This window comes from Plectropomus leopardus, chromosome 16, assembly GCF_026936395.1.
Source record: "Plectropomus leopardus strain MGB_pleo_1.0 chromosome 16, ASM2693639v1, whole genome shotgun sequence".
In the NCBI taxonomy this organism is placed as follows: Eukaryota; Metazoa; Chordata; class Actinopteri; order Perciformes; family Serranidae; genus Plectropomus; species Plectropomus leopardus.
In genome coordinates this window covers 14821080-14841627 of record NC_142191.1, presented here as the reverse complement: position 1 = coordinate 14841627, position 20548 = coordinate 14821080, and the positions used below count along the sequence as shown (strand labels likewise).

The window sequence follows — 20548 nt, the reverse complement described above, 5'->3', positions numbered from 1 at the left end:
AAAAAAAACTTTCGTAGGACTTCACATGCTTTTGTGTTCACTTTTTTTAAACTATAATCTTTGAATTTTTTTAATTCTAAAAATCAATGCTTCAGACATTATTTACTTTTTAAAAAAGTCTTTTGTGAAGCAAGAAAAATGGTTTTCTATGTGATTTATTTATTTTCATGCAAGTTACTTATCATTTTGTTACAGCAGGGACCAATAAATAAAAATGAAATTAATGTCCTGTTTAGATTAAAACATTTTGGCATGATTTTTTTTTCTTGTGTAGCCTCATGTTGCGGGTCCGAGGCAGCAGGGCTCAGGTACAACAGGAGTTGAGGGAGAGAGAGGAGGTTGAGAAGGAGTTGGGCTTGGTAAAAGGCTGGATCCAAGATACACGTGGCTTACTGCTGAGTCCCACTGCAGACCTGGATTCACTGCTGCAGGAGCTAGAGGTAGGCCACTATACACAGCTATATATAGCCCATAACACAACACGCCCTGTGAACTAGGTACCGAACTCTTACTTCTCTGGCTTGTTTAGAGATAAATACACTATCATGTCATAACAGAGAAAAATGTGATTTGCAGTCCATCATGTGATTATGTGATGTTATTTGTGTTGCAGACTGCACATGGTGAGGTCATCAGCAGGCGTCAGAGTGTAGAGCGCATGACAGAGCTGCAACAGTCCAAGTACCAGGACCTTCAGGCCGGTCTGCCCTCTGAGCTCAGCATGCAGCTGGCTGAGGTCGCTCTGGCTCTGGGCTCCGCTGAAGACCAGGTGACCTCTCTGGGCTATAGTTTAACATTTTATTAAATGCAGAAGTTTCAGTAACTAATTGGTGCTGTCAAAATGGTGTTTAGTAAGTTCATTGTGGTCAGAACATGATGTATTTATCTGTTTACAGAACCAAGAATTTAAGCAGTGACTGTATGACAGTATGTACCAGTGTTAAGCTGGCACTCACTTGTATGAGTTCTCCTGTGTGTTTAACTGTATGACTACATTTCTGCTGCAGGGCTCTCAGTGTCCATAGAGTGCATGCTGAAACATCCATAACCGCTCTTAGCATTGTTAAAAAGCTAATGTTTTGACAATACAGTGACGTATGTATTTCTGCTATCTGCTTTAGGTCCAGGCGAGAGAAAGGGAGGTGCAGCAGACCAGAGATGTGAAAGAGGACTTCAGCTTCCGACTCCAGGACATAGAGGCAAAGCTGAAGACCATCGCTCTGAAATTGGAAGACAAGGGTGCCGACCTGGAGGAGGCCAAAGAAGAGACCAAAGTAATAAACCAGACAGATTGACTAATTAACAAGCAATTAACCCCTGTTAAATTGGCTATTCATTTTGCAGATGTTGAGGTTAATGAGTGTGCGAGAGTTGGAATGGCATGAACTGAATTCTGCCTTCAGCAGTGACCTGCTTCTGAAAGGAGGATCCCAGATGGGAGGCTGAGCCCCTTCCCTCCTGTTCTCCTTCTTGTTGCCCCAACTTTTTTTCTTCTCTCACTGCTCGGCCCATCTGTAGATTCACATGCCCAGAGTGTGTGAAGTTAAAGGAGTAGTTTGTCATTTTTTGAACTATTCTGCTTGCCAAAACCTCTGAGGCTCACTAACTAATTACTCCTCTCTTGTAAAACCACTACTGGTCATCTTTACATCTTGGTGTTTACACAAATGTAACAAACAAGATAAAATATGGTAAATTAGTGAGATGTGCTGCTGGTTGGATTGTGTTACCTTTGGACAGAGCCAGTCTGAATGTTTACCTGTTGCCAGTATTTATGCTAAGCTCACCTGCTGCTGTCTGGAGCTTCTTATTTATCATACAAGCATCAGAGTGGTATCATTGTTCTTATCGAGCTCTTGGCAAGAAAACAAATAGCAAATATCCTCGAACTATGGTTCCCAACCTTTTGTTTTAATTGACCCATTTTTAATCATTTAGGAAATGATAACCCCTGATAAGAGACATTTTTTTGGACATTTCATATTATATTCAATGCATAACAATATCAGTACAAGAAGACTGATAAAATATACAAATAATGACAGCAATTACTGTGGGAAGTTTGTGAATAATGAGCACTTTTGATGAATTTTAAGGAGATGATTTCCTGTGGGGTTTTTTAGATTAATATCTTGAATAATAATATATACTTTAAAAATAACAGTTTCATTTTGTCTTTCTCTACTTTACTTCTTCTATTTTCTCCTTCCTTTTTGCCTCATCTTCCCACTCTCTCAAACAGGCTCTTTGTGAGGAGAGTGACTGCTGTGGTCGCTCTCTTGCAGAGTTAGGATCAGCGGTGCAGGAGTTTGGGGAGCAAAACCCTCTGCTGTGTAAACAGCTGGGCGATGCTGTGGCCAAACTGACGGAGGTGCAGCGACACACCACCCAGCAGGTGCAGGACAGAGCCAACAGACTGAAGAAGGTGAGATGTCTGGTCAGTTCAGTGTGTCATGTAGACCTCATTAAAGACAAAGACAAAGACAAGTTCCTAATGCCGCTTGCATAAATGAACAACAAATTAGGGTCCCCACAGTCATGGAAAACCTGGAAAAGTTATGAAATTTCACCATCACAGAAAAGGAAAACATTATAGGTCCTTGAAAAGTCATGGAAAAGTTTTGAAATTTTGCCCATGAGAGTGTGTGAAACCTCTGACAAATCTTTTATTTAACACATTGTATATTATTAATGTCCTTTGCAATAATTCTTCTGATCTTTCTCTTTCTCTTGTTAACAGGCAGAGAGACAGGTGGAGGAATATCGAGGTATGAAGGCATTCATTTTGGGCTGGACAGAAAAGGCAGAAGCTCTGGTCATTGGCAGTATTGTCTGGGGCTCTGCGTCCCAGCTGCAGGAGCAAATTCGAGCACACCAGGTGAGTCTTAATGAGTCACACAGCAGGGGGCAAGAATGGCTCTAAGATGTCTGAAAAAATTGGCTTCTGAAATCCCAGAAGTCAGATCGAGGCAGCTGTGTCTCAGGAGGTAGAGCGGTGGTGCGATCCTCAAGTCTGCATGTTGAAGTATACTTGGGCAAGACACTAAACCCCAAATTGCAGTATGTGAGAATGTTTAAAACAGTCTAGCAACTGACACTTCGTATGATAGTCCTGGCCACCAGTGTATGACTGTGTGTGTGAGTACAAGTGCAAGTCCATTTGCCAAATAATCGTTTTTTTTTTTGTGATATATATATTTATTTTCCACAATATAAATACCAATATTTCCTGCATTACTAAATCTGAAGACACAACATATATTAACAGCTAATTAGCTTCCCACACTTGCTTGATTTCCAGTGACTTGTCATGTAGTGTACAGTGTGTTGGACAGTTTTAATTAGTATAATTGCACAATAGGAAAGGCTCCTCTCTTTGACTTGTAATTTATGTTCCTATGGCGACAGGCCTTGCTGCGGGAGTGTCGGGGTCTCCATGGTGACTTGGAGGCCATGGGGGAGAGGGAGGGGCAGCTGGGGGAGGTGTTGCAGACGGAGGGGTGGATCCAGCAGGTGAAACACCTCAGCAGACGCACAGAGGAGCTGCAGCAAACTGCCAAGACTCGCCTCCAGAGTCTGCAGGATGCAGCAAAGGTAAACAACATTTACTCACAGGCAATCATTACAGGAATAAGACATCAATAATATCTCACCTCTAAATTGTTTTAGGGCACTCTGATTAAATCATCTTCATTACAATGATTTAATTTCTTTTATCCACAATAATATTTTGGTGCACATCCTTTTGGAGGGAGTCAAATTCACCAGAGCTACAACCCAACAGTGCCCCCCTATGGTCATTCATCAGCTTTTAGCTTTTGCAGCAGTAATCTGTTACACTAATCTAATTGCCATACAGCTGGTACCCAGATGACAGTCTGTTGCTGATTGTTGCTAATAACATTTTGTGTTTGGAAATGTGTTTACAATTCCTCCTGTGAATTTGTTTTTTTTTAGGTCTAGTGTAGACATAGCACAATCCTTATTTGTAGTGACTGGTTATTTAATTGACTTTAACATGAAATACATCTTGGTGACGAGTCTTCTTTTAACGAGGTTAACTTTCCAACCTTTTTAATGAGCAAATACTTTCTGGGACTGGTGTCCACATCAGCAATATTAGTTTTTGAAATTCCGTTTTTTCCTCCTGTATTGAACAGGATTTCTGCAGGTCCTTAAAATGTCCTAAATTCAATTTTAAAAATAGTAGGCCTTGAAAAACATGAAATAGTCTGAAATTTGAACTTGTGAGGTCTTAATATTTTTTTTATTTCACTCATCCATCTTTTAGTTACTTTTTGCCAAAACAATTTTCATCTCAAGTTTGTGAAAGTCCATGTTTGCAATGTTACAAATGTTAGCTGTCGAACTTGCGTTTTAGTTTATACTTTCACTTACCTGTTTGTAAAATGTACATTAAGCTAACTCACATTATAAGCCTACATAAAACCTACTTCTGCATGTGACTACATATATACTACTACCTTAATACTAATCTGCAGCGGTTGAGTGAGAAAAACATAATTTGTCCAAAAGTCAGTCTTAAATTTGGTTAATAATCATCTTGATAAGGTCTTCAAAAACATTCTTCTAAGTGTCTGATACCTGCAGATACTCTGTAATATATATATTATATGGATATGATATTAACAGTGCTTCTACTCTGCCTAATTTTGATATATTTTATTCATCTGTTTCTCTCTTCAGGACATGATGCGTTTGGAGGCAGAGGTGAAGATCCTTCATGCTGCTGTAGACCAGATCCAGATCACACTCGCCTCCCCAGACCTCAACAGGCTCAGCCTCAGAGAGCAGCTCACACAGAGACAGGTGAACACACATTTAAAATGCCGAGTGTTGGAGACATCTGCAGTTGAAAAGTCTGCCTTCTCTCTATAGAGTCTGCTTTCTCTCTAATATAATGGAACTAGATGGCACTCAGCTTTTGGTGCACAAAGTGCATTTGAAAAACTCTAGATAAAATAACAAGGTTTCCTCTGTGTAGTGATAAGATTGTTTGTTGTAGTTTGGTAGGAAAAAAATATGCTCAAATGTGAAACTGCTCACAACAAGGTCTGTGGATTATTTTGAGTGATCTATTCCATTATATCGGAGAGAAGGCCAAAATCTTTATAGCTGATATCTCCAATACTTGGTAACTCACACTAGGACAATTAGATGTATAAATGTCACTACAGATAATAGGAAAAATATGTTTTTTGTTATTTATTTAATTCTGGGATGAACTTTCCCTTTGAACATACAGATAATATTGCACACACACATACTGCATGCCTACAGTAGCAATGTGACATACCCAAATAATCTGCATATGTCTACTTGCAGACAACCTTAAAGGTAGCTACTCAGAACACAGTATTCCTTTAATACACCCAACAATTCCACCTTATTATCCTTTCATTCCTTCATAAGCGTCTGCTGGTGGAAATGGAGGGCTTTAAGCAGCAGGTGGCGGCAGTACAGCAGTGTCAGAGCGCCCTCCGGCTACCGGAGGAGGTAGTGGCCAACCTGCCTATCTGCCGCACAGCTCAGACTCTCCAGCAGGAGGCCAGCCAACTGCAGCATACCACCATCCAACAGTGCAACATCCTGCAGGTATTGTGCAGTCCTTAGAGTGCAAATGTTGTTCCTCAGTGGTCACAATTTACAACTGAGAGCATTTATCCTGTGAATGCATTTCATTACCAATTAATGTGATAAAGTTCTTAACCCTGGAAAGGTGTTTGTTTGTGTGACATTTTGTTTTTTTTTCCTTAAAATTAATATATTTTCTGTCACTGTAAAACTGAAAATGGCCATGCCTCTAAGCAGTTGAGGTGTATAGTTGCTCATTTGTTGTTAAATAGTTATACATTGACTTGTCACTGTCTGCTCTGAATTCTGCTGCAGTGTCTCAGCAGGCCGTCTAGGGAGTGTCTGTGTTTTTGTTGAGCCCCCATCAGACCAGTATTATCCTCCAATCCTTTGGTTCTGGACTGATTTTGCTTTTAAGCTCATTGTAGTGAAGATTAGCCTTTAGAGGAAAAAACAAGTGACCTTCTGAGATTCTCTGAGGGACAAATACCTAAAGCACCTGTGCCATTTCAACCAAACACACCCAAATTTGAAACAATAAATCCATCTGATCTGGCTTAGGATCATATTTGAGATTAACTGTCTTTTTGAATATTCAGATCTTAAACACAGTAACTACTATATTATGAATGAAATCATAGAAATGTGGCTTACACAGACTTTTGAAGCCCAGAATGAGCAGAAGGGGGAGTTACCATTTCTAGTTGCCGAAATATCTCAGATGACATGTTTTCGGATTTTTCATATTGAAAAAATCTTAAATTCACTTTTGAGAATATTTGGCCTTAATAGTCATTAAATAGTGGAAAATTTGAATGTCCAAGGTCTTAATTGCCACAAAGATATTAACGTATTTCAGTTATTCGACTTCATATCTTTTTGACGAAATTAGTTACACTCTTCTGCATCCATGTTTCTGATATTACAGATCTTAGACCTTCCACTGACCCTAAAACTGTCTTTTTACTTTTACTTGCACATGCCTGTTGGAAAAATGTAAATTAATGTTACTCTCTTTAATAACCATATTCCTACATACAACTTCTGCACAAGACCACATATACTGTATACCACCTACAGTTATTCTTATATTGTTATATACCGTTCTATATATATTAGGGCTTTCAGGTGATTAAAAATTGATCTAATTAATTACATGCTCTGTGATTAATTAATTGAAATTAATTGCCTACATCATTTGGCTGTAAAAGTATTTCAAAAAATTTACTTCACATTTTTAGCATAAATTCCACTCATTTATGAAGTCATACAAGCTCCTCATTGTCAACAGCACAATCCTGCAAATATTTCAAAATAAAATGCCTTGTGTTAACAACTGATAAAATTCTGTCAACGGAGATGTTGTCAGAGGACTTTAATTTTGAAAGAGAAGAAGGGACATTTTGAGTAAAACATACATCTTTGTATGTCCTCATCTCTGTGACAGAGAGGCTTTAAACTGCAGTAAAAAGTGGTGTAGAGTCAATATAATTATCAAAATACCATTTTTACCATTTATATATGTGTGTGTGTGTATATATATATATATATATATAGGGATGTATTTTTTCAAAAATGTCTTTGTCTTGGCCAAGAGGGCAACTTACTTACTTGCAATGTTTGAATAAGAAAAAGATGATCTGTCCAACAATCAGTCTTGAATTTTGTGTGGAAAAAAAAAGCTTGAAAAGGTTAAGGCTTCTTAGCTGTAGATACCCTGTTATAATTTTAGTATGTGTGACACAGAAAGTTGACGAAATGTCTCCACTCTGTAGGTGATACTCATCCGCGACCTGCCTGTAAGGGATCATCTCCCTTTAGAGATAAATAATATGTATCACATTTTATGATTGTTTACAAAAGATGCAACTTTGTTGTATGTTATCCTTTTTCCCAGGAAGCCGTGGTGCAGTATGAGCAGTACGAACAGGAAGTGAAGAACCTCCAGAGATTAATAGAAGAGGCTCACCGCATCATTCAGGACCGGCCCGTCTCCACCAACAACATACAGGAACTTCAGGCTCAAATACACCACCATGAGGTCAGGGCAGACACACACTTTGTCTCTCATATATTTATTTACATATAACTTGAGCCTTACACCCATATGTGATGTTTTTACATATCATATCAAATCTATGGCCATTATGTTTCTGCTCTTTTGCAAAGGCTTTTTTTTCTCAATAAGATTTTGTAACCTGGCTTCAGGGATTCTCAAGCATTTAGCCATGAATAGTATTAGTGAACTAGGGCACTGGTATTTGGCAATAAGGCCTTGCTCACAGTTTGTGTTGCATTTCATCCAAAGGTGTTGGATGGGGTTTCTTTAAAAACCCTCTCGGATCTGCGGCAAAAATGCATCGTCACAAAGCTGAAAACAGGGCTGTTTTTCTGACACCATGAAAAGTTAGCTTTTTAGAGGTGTGTGGTTCTCCAGATCAGCAACGCCACAAACATTTGACAATCTTATAGTATATGAAAAATAACTGTAGATTAAACTACTCAGCATTATATAAAGGAGTTAAAATGGGCACAACCTTAGAAATATTCAGCAGTAACTTGCAAAAAACACATTACTGCAGCAGTAATATCGATCCAAAATCATCAGATATAATAGTAAAACACTGACAGGAACCATTTGAGAATGAATACTTTTCATACCTTAACTACATTTTGCTGATTATACTTACATACTTTTATCTAAGTAAGACTTTGAATGCAGGAAATTTGCTTGTAAAGGGGATATTTACACAGTCTCGTGTTACATATTGACTAGTTGAAGTTTTTTCCTGATGGTAAAAAAAAAATCCAGAGAGTAACATCAGGTAATTTATTAAATCCCTCCGAGAACCAGTTACAGATTGTGAAAGCAGTCCTGGACGTTATATCTTCCACAGGATTACTAAAAAAAAGGAAAGAGATTTAAAAGTGATACCAAGACCGGCCTGTGAGTGGCAGCAACATGCCACATGGCATCAAGACTGCCGGAAATCTAAAAGAGGAAGAAGTAGTTCCTGTTGTCATATTGCGTTGTTGTGATCACGTCACCATAACTTCGCAGTCCTGACTGACGCTGAAATCAGGCCCACGTGAAAACCTCTTCCTGTCTATTGCTCATTATTATTAGTTGTATTACCTGCAAGTTTAGGGAGTATACATCAAAACTGACGACGACGTAACGAGACTTCACGTTGCTTTTGTTATTTTCGGTTAAAAGTCCGACTTTAAGGAGTTTTTTTCTCGCGTGTGTACGACGCGAGGATGTGGCCAACTGAGCTGCAGTATAAGCGAGCTCCTGCTGGCGTGTGAGACGACGCTGGACGAGAGATCTCTGCGGTGGATGTGCACCTGGAGTAATCCGAGAAGGATAAAGAGGAAGAGGAAAATAAAGAAAGGAAGAAAAAATAAATATAAAAGAAAGAAAAGTGACTCGCAGTGAAAATAAGTACAAGGATAAGACTAATTGCAGGAATAAGGGAGGAAAAATGATAAATATTGATGAGAAATGGCTGGACTGATGTGTGGTCTCTGCAGTGAGCTATACAAAGAACGACTACTGACTGAGGCTAATCTGAGACTGTAAAAAGCCATAGGAAAAAGACAGAGATAAGTACATCCATGGAGATGGCTGCACGTGAAACCCAGCAGCTAACTGTGTCAACCCAAGTGCATAAGATGGACCCTGAGCCCAAGAAAAAGTCTGCAGCAGGCAAGTCATGTTACCGCTGTGGGAAAGCAGGGCACCAGGCATCAGAGTGCTGGTGCAAGGATGTAGACTGCAGGAACTGTGGCATGAAAGGCCATATTGAACGTGCAAAAATAAAAGGACCCAGACAAAGACACATACTGAGAAGAAGAAAAATGGGTTCCACAGAACCAAGAAAAATGTGAATAAGAACAAATGGAACATGAACAGGATGACACAAGTGGTTCTGACTCTGATGATGTTTTGTCAGCCCAAGAAAGTGATGATGGGTAGTGTACACTGGTACATGTGTATCTATGGTATCAGAAGCTGTTTATAAGGAGAAGCTGCATCGCCTGTCTTTGAAAGAGACCAAAATGAGGTTAAAGACCTACATTGGTGAGCCTCCTCTCTGAAGATGGGAACATAAGCCCTCCAGGAGATCTTAAAGAAACATTCCAAAGTTTTTGACGGTGAACTTGGCAGCATGGAGGACATTACTGTTAAGGTGACAGTCAAACCTGGAAGTACCCCGAAGTGTCTTGAAGCGAGAGCTATCCCATATGCCATCAAACCCAAAGTCGAGGCAGAGTTAGACAGGCTAGTGAAAAATGGGGTTCTTGAACCTGTGAGCACAAGTGACTGAGCTGCACCCACAGTTCCAGTCATGAAAAAGGATGAAGCTCCCAGGAACTGTGGTGATTTCAAAATCACTGTGAACCCAGTCTTGCCACCTGAATGGTATCCATTGCCTCTCATTGACAACCTTTTCTCAGGCTTGGCTGAAGGACGGAAGTTTAGTAAAACAGACTTATGTCAGGCATACCTCCAAATGCACGTCTACTCAGAGTTACAGGAACTGCAGACCATAGTGACAAACAAGGGTCTTTTCAGTTATCAGAGGCTCCCTTTTGGGATTACCTATGCTCCGGCACTGTTCCAAAGAGCGATGGACCAGATTTTAAGTGGGCTTCCAGGGGTCCAGTGCTACCTGGATGAGTTACTTATCACAGGTCCAGATGAGGAGTCGCACTTGAGGAACCTGGACGCGACACTACAATCGACTGGAGGAGTATGGTGGGACTGGCCGGAAGAACCATGGCAGAGAATCCACATAGACTTTGCAGGACCGCTAGAGAACCACATGTTCTTAGTGGTAGTCGACGCTCATAGCAAATGGCCAGAGGTTGCTGTCATGAAGAGCACGTCCTCAGTCAAAACTACCGAAGAGCCAAGATCCATCTTCAGCCTCTTTGGTCTGCCGCAACAGCTTGTAAGTGATAATGACCCAGAACTGGTGTCTGAAGAGTTCAAACATTCATGGAGGAGAATGGTATTCAGCACATCAGGTCTGCGCCTTATCACCCATCAACCAGTGGGCTCACTAAAAGATTTGTTCAGACAATGAAGCAGGCTCTAGCATCCTCTCACAGCGCACAGTCTCTAAATAGGTGCCTTAGTGATTTTCTCTTGTCATACACGAACACCCCTCATGCCACCACCAAGGTGTTTCCTGCCTCAACTCGGCTCAAGAGACAACTGCGCACCCGACTCGACCTCCTGAGACCTCAACAGACAAAAGATGTACACCATCAACAGAGAGCTCAAGTGGAGAGACGAGCAAAAGCAAGGTTTAGGAGTTTCACAGCTGGAGACAGTGTCCTCGCCAGGAACTACACCAAAGGTATGAAGTGGATGCATGCAACAACAGTCGCAAAGACAGGTCCTGTGTCCTACACGGTTGAGACCAGGGATCATGGCATATGGAGAAGACACATCAATCAGCCGCTCCACGCTTGTGATTCACGAGATGACACACCTCAGCAAACATCCCTTGTTCCAGAGCGAGAGATCTGCCAGGAAGATTCTCAACCACTTTATGAACACCCAGAGTCATCTTCAGGAATTGACATTGTTTCTGGTACACCTGTGCCTGCTCCAGTGCAGACATCAGACATCACATCTCCAAGACCAGGACTTGTGCAGTCCCCACCAAGAGACAATATGACTGACATGCAAACAGGTCATGTTTACCCCAGGAGACCACAGATGACCTCCTGATATATTGACATTATTGTCTGTAGACAGACCCAATGTTTGGGTTTTTCAGATATGTCCTCTAGTTCTATTAAAAGTGCTCAATATTCCAAAATATGTTTGTTAACTGTTGAGAAAGAAAATCAGGTAATAGGGACTGTGACACTTAAAAGAGGTAAAAGAGTTTCTTTGTTACAGAGACTTTTCAGTAGGACACTGCAGCGGCAAAATATTTCCATATGTTAAATGTTTATTTTTTTGTTAAGGGAACCTCAAAAGTAGAGGTGGAGGGATATGTTATATATCGACAGCCTAAATTGAAGTTTGTCCCTTTTGAGTTCCTGTTGCGCCACCCTGTATTACTGTGCTTACGTCACGGTAACTATGTAGTCCTGACTCTGCAGCTGAATACTGGCCCACGTGAAATCCTCTTCCTGTCTATTGCTTCTTATTAGTTGTATTACCTGCAAGTTTAGGGAGTATACAACAAAACTGGCAATGACGTAACGAGACTTTACGTTGCGATTGTTATTTTCGGTTAAAAGTCCAACTTAAACAGGTTTTTTTTTTTTTTTTTACAACATCGTGTTATTACATTTACTAAAGTAAACAATCTGCTGCTGTTTCCACTACTGCCCAAAACTGTTGCCACAAAGCTGGAAGCATACTAATGTCTAAAACAGGGGTCTTAAACGTTTTTTTTAGGCCAAGGAGCCCTTAGACGGAGCAGGGACCCACTACTACATATATTGTATTCAAATCCATTGCATATTAAACAGGGAGGATGGAGGTTGTCAGGCACAGGGTCATATTGGCCTCAGGCTGCAGTCTTGACCTGTATTTGCTTTCAGTGAGGTGAAGGAAGAACACTTTCACAAGAGTAAGTTGTTGCAAAAGGCAGAATATGTTTGATTCATGTTCATGTGCATTTTCAGACATATTATCATTTTTCAAAAGAATAAAAAAAGCTATCATAGACTTATCAAACAATAATTTGGCAGCCCCGATAAATCCTGAAGGTCCCTGTACCCCCTGTTGAAGACCCAGGGTCTAAAATATCATTTTATGTTGCAACATAAAGATTTTCCTGAATGGAAGCTAAGGCACTTAGACTGAACAGTGACAACCAACCCCTGATCAAGAAAACAAATTTGCCCATATACTTAATTTTAAAATGAGTCTATATTTGCTGAAATAGTATTTATTCATGTAATGCACAGCTTGTTATCGTGACAAAATATCCTATGAAATAATAGCAAAGCAACAAGGACCTAAAGAGGTTTGTAGATTTAACTATAGATGAGTATCACATCAAAAAACATCAAATAATCTTTCAAAACATGATAACAGTCCTAATACATTTGAGTTGTTGGTTGCCACATAGTGCGCTTAATTTGAAATTTGAAAACAATAATATGCTGATGTTAAAAAATGGCTTTTCTAATGAGGTCAACATCAAGAGAGTGGAAGTTGAGTCATTACATATTTCCTGTACTTTGTAACAGTGTAAAACATCATGAAAAGAGAAGCTGGGGAAGCAGGAAATATACTGTACATCTTAGAGAAGTTGTGGGCAATTCTTAAAACTAAAAACCGACTGAGCAGTAGTCATTCAGTCATTGAGCCAGTGTTGCAACTAAAGGCATCAAAATCATCAGTTTATGTCACTTTTCTGCTGTCTTTCTTCTGTGTTATTCTTTTAATAATGTCTTGATTTAAAATGCAAATAGACAAATAAATTATGTTTATTAAAACTAACAGAAATCCATGAATATGTACTGCTGCTCTGTTTTATCAAAGCCATGCCACCACATACAGCAATCTACAAGAATATTGTGCCTCTACAAGCCCAACTCACGCACATTCCTCCTTTATCTGATGGTGCATGTAAATATTATCTGCATACAGTAGATTCCTGTTTGATGCAGTGTAGGTAGTTTTTACCTGCGTTGGGTAAGCCTGGTACTTTTTGTTGCAGTTTGCTGAGTAAGTGCATTTGATCTCCCATGCGGAGAGAGAGATTGAGAAGGAGGGGGTTGGCAAAGTCCTGCAGAGAAACAGTCTCTCCAGGAGCAGCACATTTTATATTACATTTGGACTTTCTCTGTCTGGTTCTGACAGATTGTATCTACTTCCAATATTTGACAGAGAATATATGAGCCCAGCTGTTTGTAGATATTTTCTTGCTAGTGCAGTCTCTCTGACTCTGACTTGGCATGGCGTTATGTTTATGTCTGAGTTTGATCTCTAAGCTGAGCAGATAGCGGCAATTCCACTGGCCCAGATAGTCACATGACCTGATTATCGGTGCATTGACCATCTGCGGGACAGGGGGAGTAGGAGGAGGAGGAGGAGGAGGAGGAGTGAAGGAGGAGCTGGACCCGGCCTGCAGCTCATAGCATTGCTGTAATTTGACACCATCTCTGTCGTCCTCCCTCTCTCCTTACGCCTCTCTTTTGTTGAGAGGAATCTGTCCCGAGGATTGGTGGAGGAGGGAAGCTGCAGGCAGAGGAAGGGGGAGTGCAGGCGGTGAGATCACTTCCTGTTTTTCCTTGCCATTTGTGTATGTGTACGAGAGGGAATGTCTGAGGGATTTTGAACTATTTCTGCGAGGGTCTCTCTCTCTCAACCAAACATCCTGTCTGTTGGCTTCACCGCTGCTCTGAATCACCCGCCTCTGTGCTGTTCTGATTGGCTCAGAGATACAGAAGAGAGAGACAGAGAAAAAAAGAGAGAGAGAGTGAGGCAGTGCTATTCTCTTTCTACGCTTACACACTGTGAAGCCAAAAGCGAAAGACTGGGGAGAGAAGAGAATGCGTCCACTCCACTTACCCCTCTCGTACCGGCACTACATTCAGAGCTGAACCAACTCAATCACTCCCTGTCTTTCAGGATCCTTTTAAACCAGGAACTATTGATCTTCCATTGTGGACTGAACCACACTCACCTGACCCTTGGGGTGGTGGGGTTGTCTGTTTGTGGGGGGATGTTTTGACAGGAGCTGGCCCAGAAGATCCGTGGCTACCAGGAGCAGATCGCCTCACTCCACTCCAAGTGCAAGATGCTGACGGTGAAAGCTAAACACGCCACCATGCTGCTGACCGTCAATGAGGTGGAGGGCCTCTCGGACGGCGTGGACGAGCTAAGTGATGATGAGCTGCCCAGCTCTTTGGCAACCAGCAATGCCACCGCCAACAAGCAGCTCCCAGCACACCCCTCTGTCGTCATGGTGAGTGGCAAAGCCTTTTTTGGACACAATCACCCAGAGACTCACACATGCACATACTGCATGGCTGTATGCTTCTCTGGCCCATGTCTATATGTGTGTTTGCATGTGTAGCATTTAGTCCATTTCTATCAAAACCTCTGAAGTGGAACACAGGAAACTCCAGGGGTCCTGTTTGTAGAGGGCGTTTACAGTTCATTTCATGAATAATGTAGCTTAAAGTTAGCCCAAATTAGAGGTTGTCTAAGGATAACATGACTATGATTACAGGTTTAACTCCACTCTAAAAGTGCTCTTATTTTCCCAGCAACAGTGTACAAAGTTACAAATCAAATCCAAGTTAACAAAATGTGGAGCCCTGGGGTGACATTTAATCTTGAATTGAGCTGCAGGGCATCATGTGCATCTTTTAAATAGAACTCCAGGTTCTGTGATTTTTATTGCACAGAAAAAACCCAAGAGTCATTTCCTCATCTTCCTTACACCTCAGGTGTTACTACTCTGGCTCCTTTCGTGCAGCTACTGCACCATTATTGTGCTGTGTCACTTCACTTTGCTCCTGATTCTGTCCGCCTGCTGCTACAGTATGTCATCCTCGGCTCATGTTCGCACATATGAAACTACCATCTTCTTCCTCTGAGTCTTTCAGTCTGATTCAGATTTCTTCGCCTCTTTGCTCTGTTTCTGCTGTTTGTGGTGTGTTTGGTCTCAGCAGGCCAGGAAACAGGATATTACTGCATGTGTGTGTGTTTGCGTGCATGAAGCGTTTGTGTGTATGGCATAAATGGGTTGCTAGGACTGCTGATATCCTTGATTTGTTATTGTTTGACATGTTTAGCTCTGTGTCATTGTTCCCACAGTGTTGTCGTATTGGCATTACTTCTCAGGTTGTATGTAAAACCACTAAGTTTCCAACACATGCCGGTGTGCTGATGCTTTTTCGTTGCGTTGTATTGCATCATAAAGCCCGGGAAAAAAGTCCTCCGAATATAACAAGGTCCCGAGTCAGTCGGCCAAGTTCTGCATTAACTGCCAAAAAGCAGCCCAGTAGGGCTTGGCTCGCATTTCTGCTCTGCCTCTCCACTGAAGCATGCAGGCACACAGACAACTGTGCTACTTCTGAGACAGCTGCTGCAGCTGTATCAGTCGAGTCTCAGTTAGCCATGCAACGCTTTAGCTATGCTTTGTTTAAGTTTGGGCCTTGATCCTCCTCTTCATTTATCAGGATTTTTTCTAATTTAGAAGTTTTCCAATCTGTAAGGTCATTATAAATTGTGCCTCTGCATCAGACTGTATGAGTGATTATTCTCTAGTACTAAGAAGAGAAACTAAAGAAAGCATTCTAACTTAAAAGTCTGTGGTGGATAATATGCGGGTGCCAGTCACAAGGGAAGTGTGTCAGTGATGGAAAGGCAATTACTGTGGTTCTAAAACTGCAACTCTGAAGTATCTATGTGCGGTGTGAGCAGTGTGTTTATGTGTGATTTTTGACTTCCTGGTAAAGGCCATTCCTTTCCCCTGATGTATCCTGTAAAAAAAGATCTGAGTGGCTCATTCATTGCCAGTGGAATCCAGTGTTTCCCTGTTTGCCAGCACAGAGCTGCTACAGTGAAAGAAGCCTCTTTATGTTGTGGTATGGCAAAAGCGTTGCAGTGTTTGATGTCAGCAGCAGTAATGTGATCTAACTGGTCTCCTCTTGGTGTCATTCGATTACTCACTGTCTAATTAATCAGCAATGTGCTCACTGCAATCTGCCTAACCTGCACTCCCCTGTTAATTTATATGCTCTCTCTTCTTCTCCCTCTTTATTTCTGTCTCCTCACTCCTTTGATCCGGGCGTTTTCTGTTTGGTCCCCCCTCCCTCTTCCTCACCTGCTTCTTTTGATGTGTTTGATGTGCGGTGTGTATGTGTGGTCAGATGACAGCCGGCCGCTGCCACACACTCCTCTCCCCTGTGACGGAGGAGTCAGGGGAGGAGGGCACCAACAGCGAGGTCTCCTCTCCCCCTGCCTGCCGCTCCCCCTCCCCAGGGGCTAACGCTGATGCTCCTCTTAACCAGGTACTACAAACCCACCCTGGTTTACTTTAGTGCCCTCCAGCATCACCTAATCTGCCCAGCTTCCATACTACCACCAACCGATTCACGATTTACACCTCAAATTCTCAGTCTAACATCATAAGAAAGCACCACTTTAACCTGTGCAGCAGAAAATGTCCATCTTTATGAGTTACCAACCAAATATTTAGTAGGGGTCGATCAATATTGTTTTTTCAGGGCCAATACCAGTACCAGTTATTAGCACTTAATAACTCATATTTGGATATTTGGATATGCATTGACAATAAAAATGAAAATATTTCTGTTGAAATTTAAAATTCAAACTTTGTTTAAATGCCTTTAGCAATGTTTAATCAAAACTGAAACTTTCAACAACCTATACGGCAAGTCCCCTGCAACTTTTTTTAATAAAGTTCAGACATAAATAAATAAAGTAAAAGTTCTTTCCATGCTGACAGTTTCTTTGCAATGTATTGCAGACTGCCCTCCTTGGTGTTGGTTGAGTGTAATATGCACACTTTTTTATTATTAATGTATTTTATTCATTGATCATTGAAATAAAACGCTGATATAGATAATCAGCAAAATGCCAAATTTCAGCCCCGAAAATTTGCCTGGCGGATAATCCGTCGACCCCTAATATTTAGTCTTAACATCTGAAAACAATTTGCCACTGTGATTAGATTATTTTTGCACTATTGCTGGATACAAGTAGTGGTGATGTTTTTCTTGCACATTTAAGTTAAAATATTGCAGCAAGTGAGCATGCATTATAACTATGATACCCTGTTGCCTTAGTTTAAAAAAAAATAAAAAATTAATATAACATTTTAAGACTGAACATTGAATGGGAAACTAAGTGACTTGTTGAGATGGACATGTTACCTCTGCACCCCGTCCCATCCCATCACCTGATTTCCACAACCATACAGTTACCCCATCATCACCACTATCAACACAGTGGATGTTTGAGAGTTGCTGTGCTGCCCCTGCTTTCCCTGTTTATCAGCATTATGTTTGCAAATTTACTTTTTGCAGAAAAAATGTGTATGCTACTGCTTTTTGGCTTAGATGAGAATGAGAGGGTGTCGTTCTCCTGATAAGTTCAAACTGAGAATTTCAATCTTTTTTTCAGCCAAGTACGCTGACAAGATAGAATATACCCACTCGTGTATGTGCCTTGGAATTTTGTAGTCCTACATATTTGAAAGAACAACACAGAAGAACACTAGTTTTGAACAATGAGAATATTATCTATGAGCTTCTTTAGATTTAACAATTAAAATATTTTTTGTTGAACTATAAAGCCTTTCGTTGAACAAATCTTAGAGTCTTAAAGAATCACTGGCATACTGCAGCTGTTTTGTGTCATCTATGACTTATAATGATGCAGCGGTGAAACAGAAGTGCTCTGTTGTTCTGGGAGACAACAGCTTAGTACATGTCATCGTTGGTTTTTTTAAGCCATTATTGTGAAATGCAAACACGGTATGTTTATCTTGTGATGTGTCATGTGAGCCTTACTGTTAAAAGAAGACTAAAATCGATAAGGTCAAAGGCATTTGGAAAGTGACTGAAAAAAGAACCATGGGAAAGAGTCTCAGCTAACCTTATTAGACCACAGTCAGATGCTGTTTAAGTGAAACTATCCCACAAAGAACAAAACCGATCGAAGGCCATAGGTATTGCTTACTTTTCTCAAATTTTGGTCTTAATCCATAATTGTTTTTCAGTTGGTATTTGAGTTTAAACTTAGAGGGAAATGTGTTGCCCTGTGTATTTTTTGTTTCTTTTTTGCTTTTTATTTAATGTAATAATGATAACAACAACAATAATAATTATAATAAAACATTATAAAAAGTAAATTAAATAAATAGAGAAAGAAAAATATATTTATGCAAGAGGGCCATTTGCAGCAGAGCAGGATTAGTTACAGATGACCAGCTCCTCTGTATTTTCAACAAAATACAGAGGAAAGGTTTGAAGTTAATTCAGTTGTCTATATTGGGTCATAGGGCATAATGTGTTACTGAGTAGCATGTACGGTCAGTACTGTATGTTAGGAAGATTTTGAATATTTCCTTCAAATGTGACAATTCAAATGGACAGTATGTTTGAAGACTCAAGGAAACATCAGAACCAGCACACTAATAACTATATATTGTAGATCGCTCTCACAAACCAGTGAGACCTACACTCACTGTGTTGTTGTATCACAGGGTCGAGGGGCCTTAAGCCGAGCGCCCCTGCAGGAGCTGTACGACCCGTCTATGGAGACCAGTGCAGCTAACCTGGATGACCTACAGAGATCCTGGGAGACACTCAAGAACGTGGTGCGTCACATCATCAACTACAATGAACTAAATCATTTCACCTAAAAAGAACAGACAGCACTGTGATATGGTTTGATATGATTTGGCCGGTAAAAGCAGATTTTAATCTAAGAAATTCTCCAGGTTCACTATGAACTTGTCACAATTGCCACAATAAAACTTGACCTGATACTACAATAAAAACAAAATATATACCTTCAGCCCCCTCTGCTGCCACAAATCAGAAGACAAGTGATGGCACAAACACAGGAGTTTTTTTCCTTTTTTGTTCATTACTTTATTTTTATTTCCATTCCTTCTCTCTGACCACAGATCAGCGAGAAGCAAAAGAGTCTTTATGAGGCTCTGGAGCGGCAGCAGCACTATCAGGAGTCCCTCCAGTCCATTTCCACTAAAATGGAGGCTATTGAAGGAGCGCTTAACGAGGGTCTGGAGCCTAACAAGAGCCCTGAGAGCCAGATGGCTGCACACCAGGTGAGAGAGGGGGGACAGAGACGTCTGGACATATTGGGGAAGTTGTGTTTTTTGTGTATTATGGAGAAAAAGAGAGCAGTGCTGTACAGATAATAGCATTCAAAGCATTTATAGGCAGACAGATGACATCTCTTTGGAGAAACACAAAGCTGACTAAAGACAAGCCTGCGCTGAGAAAACAGAGAATGATTGAGGGGTTTAATATTGCACTAGCCTGTGCAATGGTTGCACAAACTGCATGGCGCTGTTCTCCGTTGCTATGCCGACTTCACAGCGACGGCCGATAACAGCTCCTTTTTGTAATACTACTGTCAGGCAATTTGGACAAACTGTCTTTTACTGCTGCCATCTTTTTTTCTGTCTTCTTTTCTGTTCTCTTGTTTCACGCTTTGCTCTCTCTGTGCGTCCAGGCTCTGATGGATGAGATCCTGATGCTGCAGGATGAGATCGGTGAGTTACAGACATGTTTCTCTGAGGAGCTGGCAGACAGTGACAGCGATGGGGACGCTGGGGACCAACTGGCTCTCCAGTCTACTCTCACCGTGCTGGGAGAGAGGATGGCCACCATACGAATGAAGGCTTCTGGGAAACGGCAGCTGCTGGAGGTAAGCGCTCAAAGATGATATACATTTACTTTTTAATCTCCTTTAAAATGTCAGAATCATCTCACCTGTTTGTTGCATTGACCACCACAGGAGAAACTAAGTGAACAGCTAGAAGAGCAGCGGCAGGAACAGGCGCTGCAGCGTTACCACAGTGAGGCGGACGAACTCGACCATTGGCTGCTCAGCACTCGTGCCACTTTGAGCTCTGCCCTTCAGCCCCAAAACGAGGACTTGGACATGGAGGAGCAGCTTATTGATTGTCAAGTGAGAATCACATTTCTATGAATATAAGCATTTTGGGAGTTGTCAAAAAAACCATACAGTGGTGTGAGTTACTCCCTTCCTCACTGCCCTCATCCGAGGTCGAGGAATTATGATGTCAGTGATACCAACAACACATATCAGTTGCATGTCAATAAAATTAATAATAAGAATAAGAATAATTATTGAGGTGCATTAGCGTAAAACAGAGGAGAGAAATGAGTGATAAATGAAATATACAAAAATACAACAATAAAAATATAAAAAAATAAA

The 20548-nt window shown here is 40.9% G+C and overlaps 1 protein-coding gene across 7 annotated transcripts in view; it reads left to right on the top strand.

The window, feature by feature from the left end:
- syne1a (spectrin repeat containing, nuclear envelope 1a) overlaps positions 1–20548 on the top strand; it is a 197484-nt gene that overhangs the window by 111875 nt on the left and 65061 nt on the right. For all 7 annotated transcript variants that reach the window (XM_088089591.1, XM_088089588.1, XM_088089595.1 and 4 more), the window contains 15 exons: positions 275–440; positions 614–769; positions 1122–1274; positions 2243–2425; positions 2741–2878; positions 3409–3594; positions 4708–4830; positions 5434–5616; positions 7493–7636; positions 14316–14546; positions 16462–16602; positions 18822–18935; positions 19248–19409; positions 19820–20014; positions 20105–20278. In XM_088089591.1, coding sequence (XP_087945717.1) covers positions 275–440; positions 614–769; positions 1122–1274; positions 2243–2425; positions 2741–2878; positions 3409–3594; positions 4708–4830; positions 5434–5616; positions 7493–7636; positions 14316–14546; positions 16462–16602; positions 18822–18935; positions 19248–19409; positions 19820–20014; positions 20105–20278 — 2449 coding nt within the window. The remainder of the gene's footprint in view (positions 1–274; positions 441–613; positions 770–1121; positions 1275–2242; positions 2426–2740; positions 2879–3408; positions 3595–4707; positions 4831–5433; positions 5617–7492; positions 7637–14315; positions 14547–16461; positions 16603–18821; positions 18936–19247; positions 19410–19819; positions 20015–20104; positions 20279–20548) is intronic.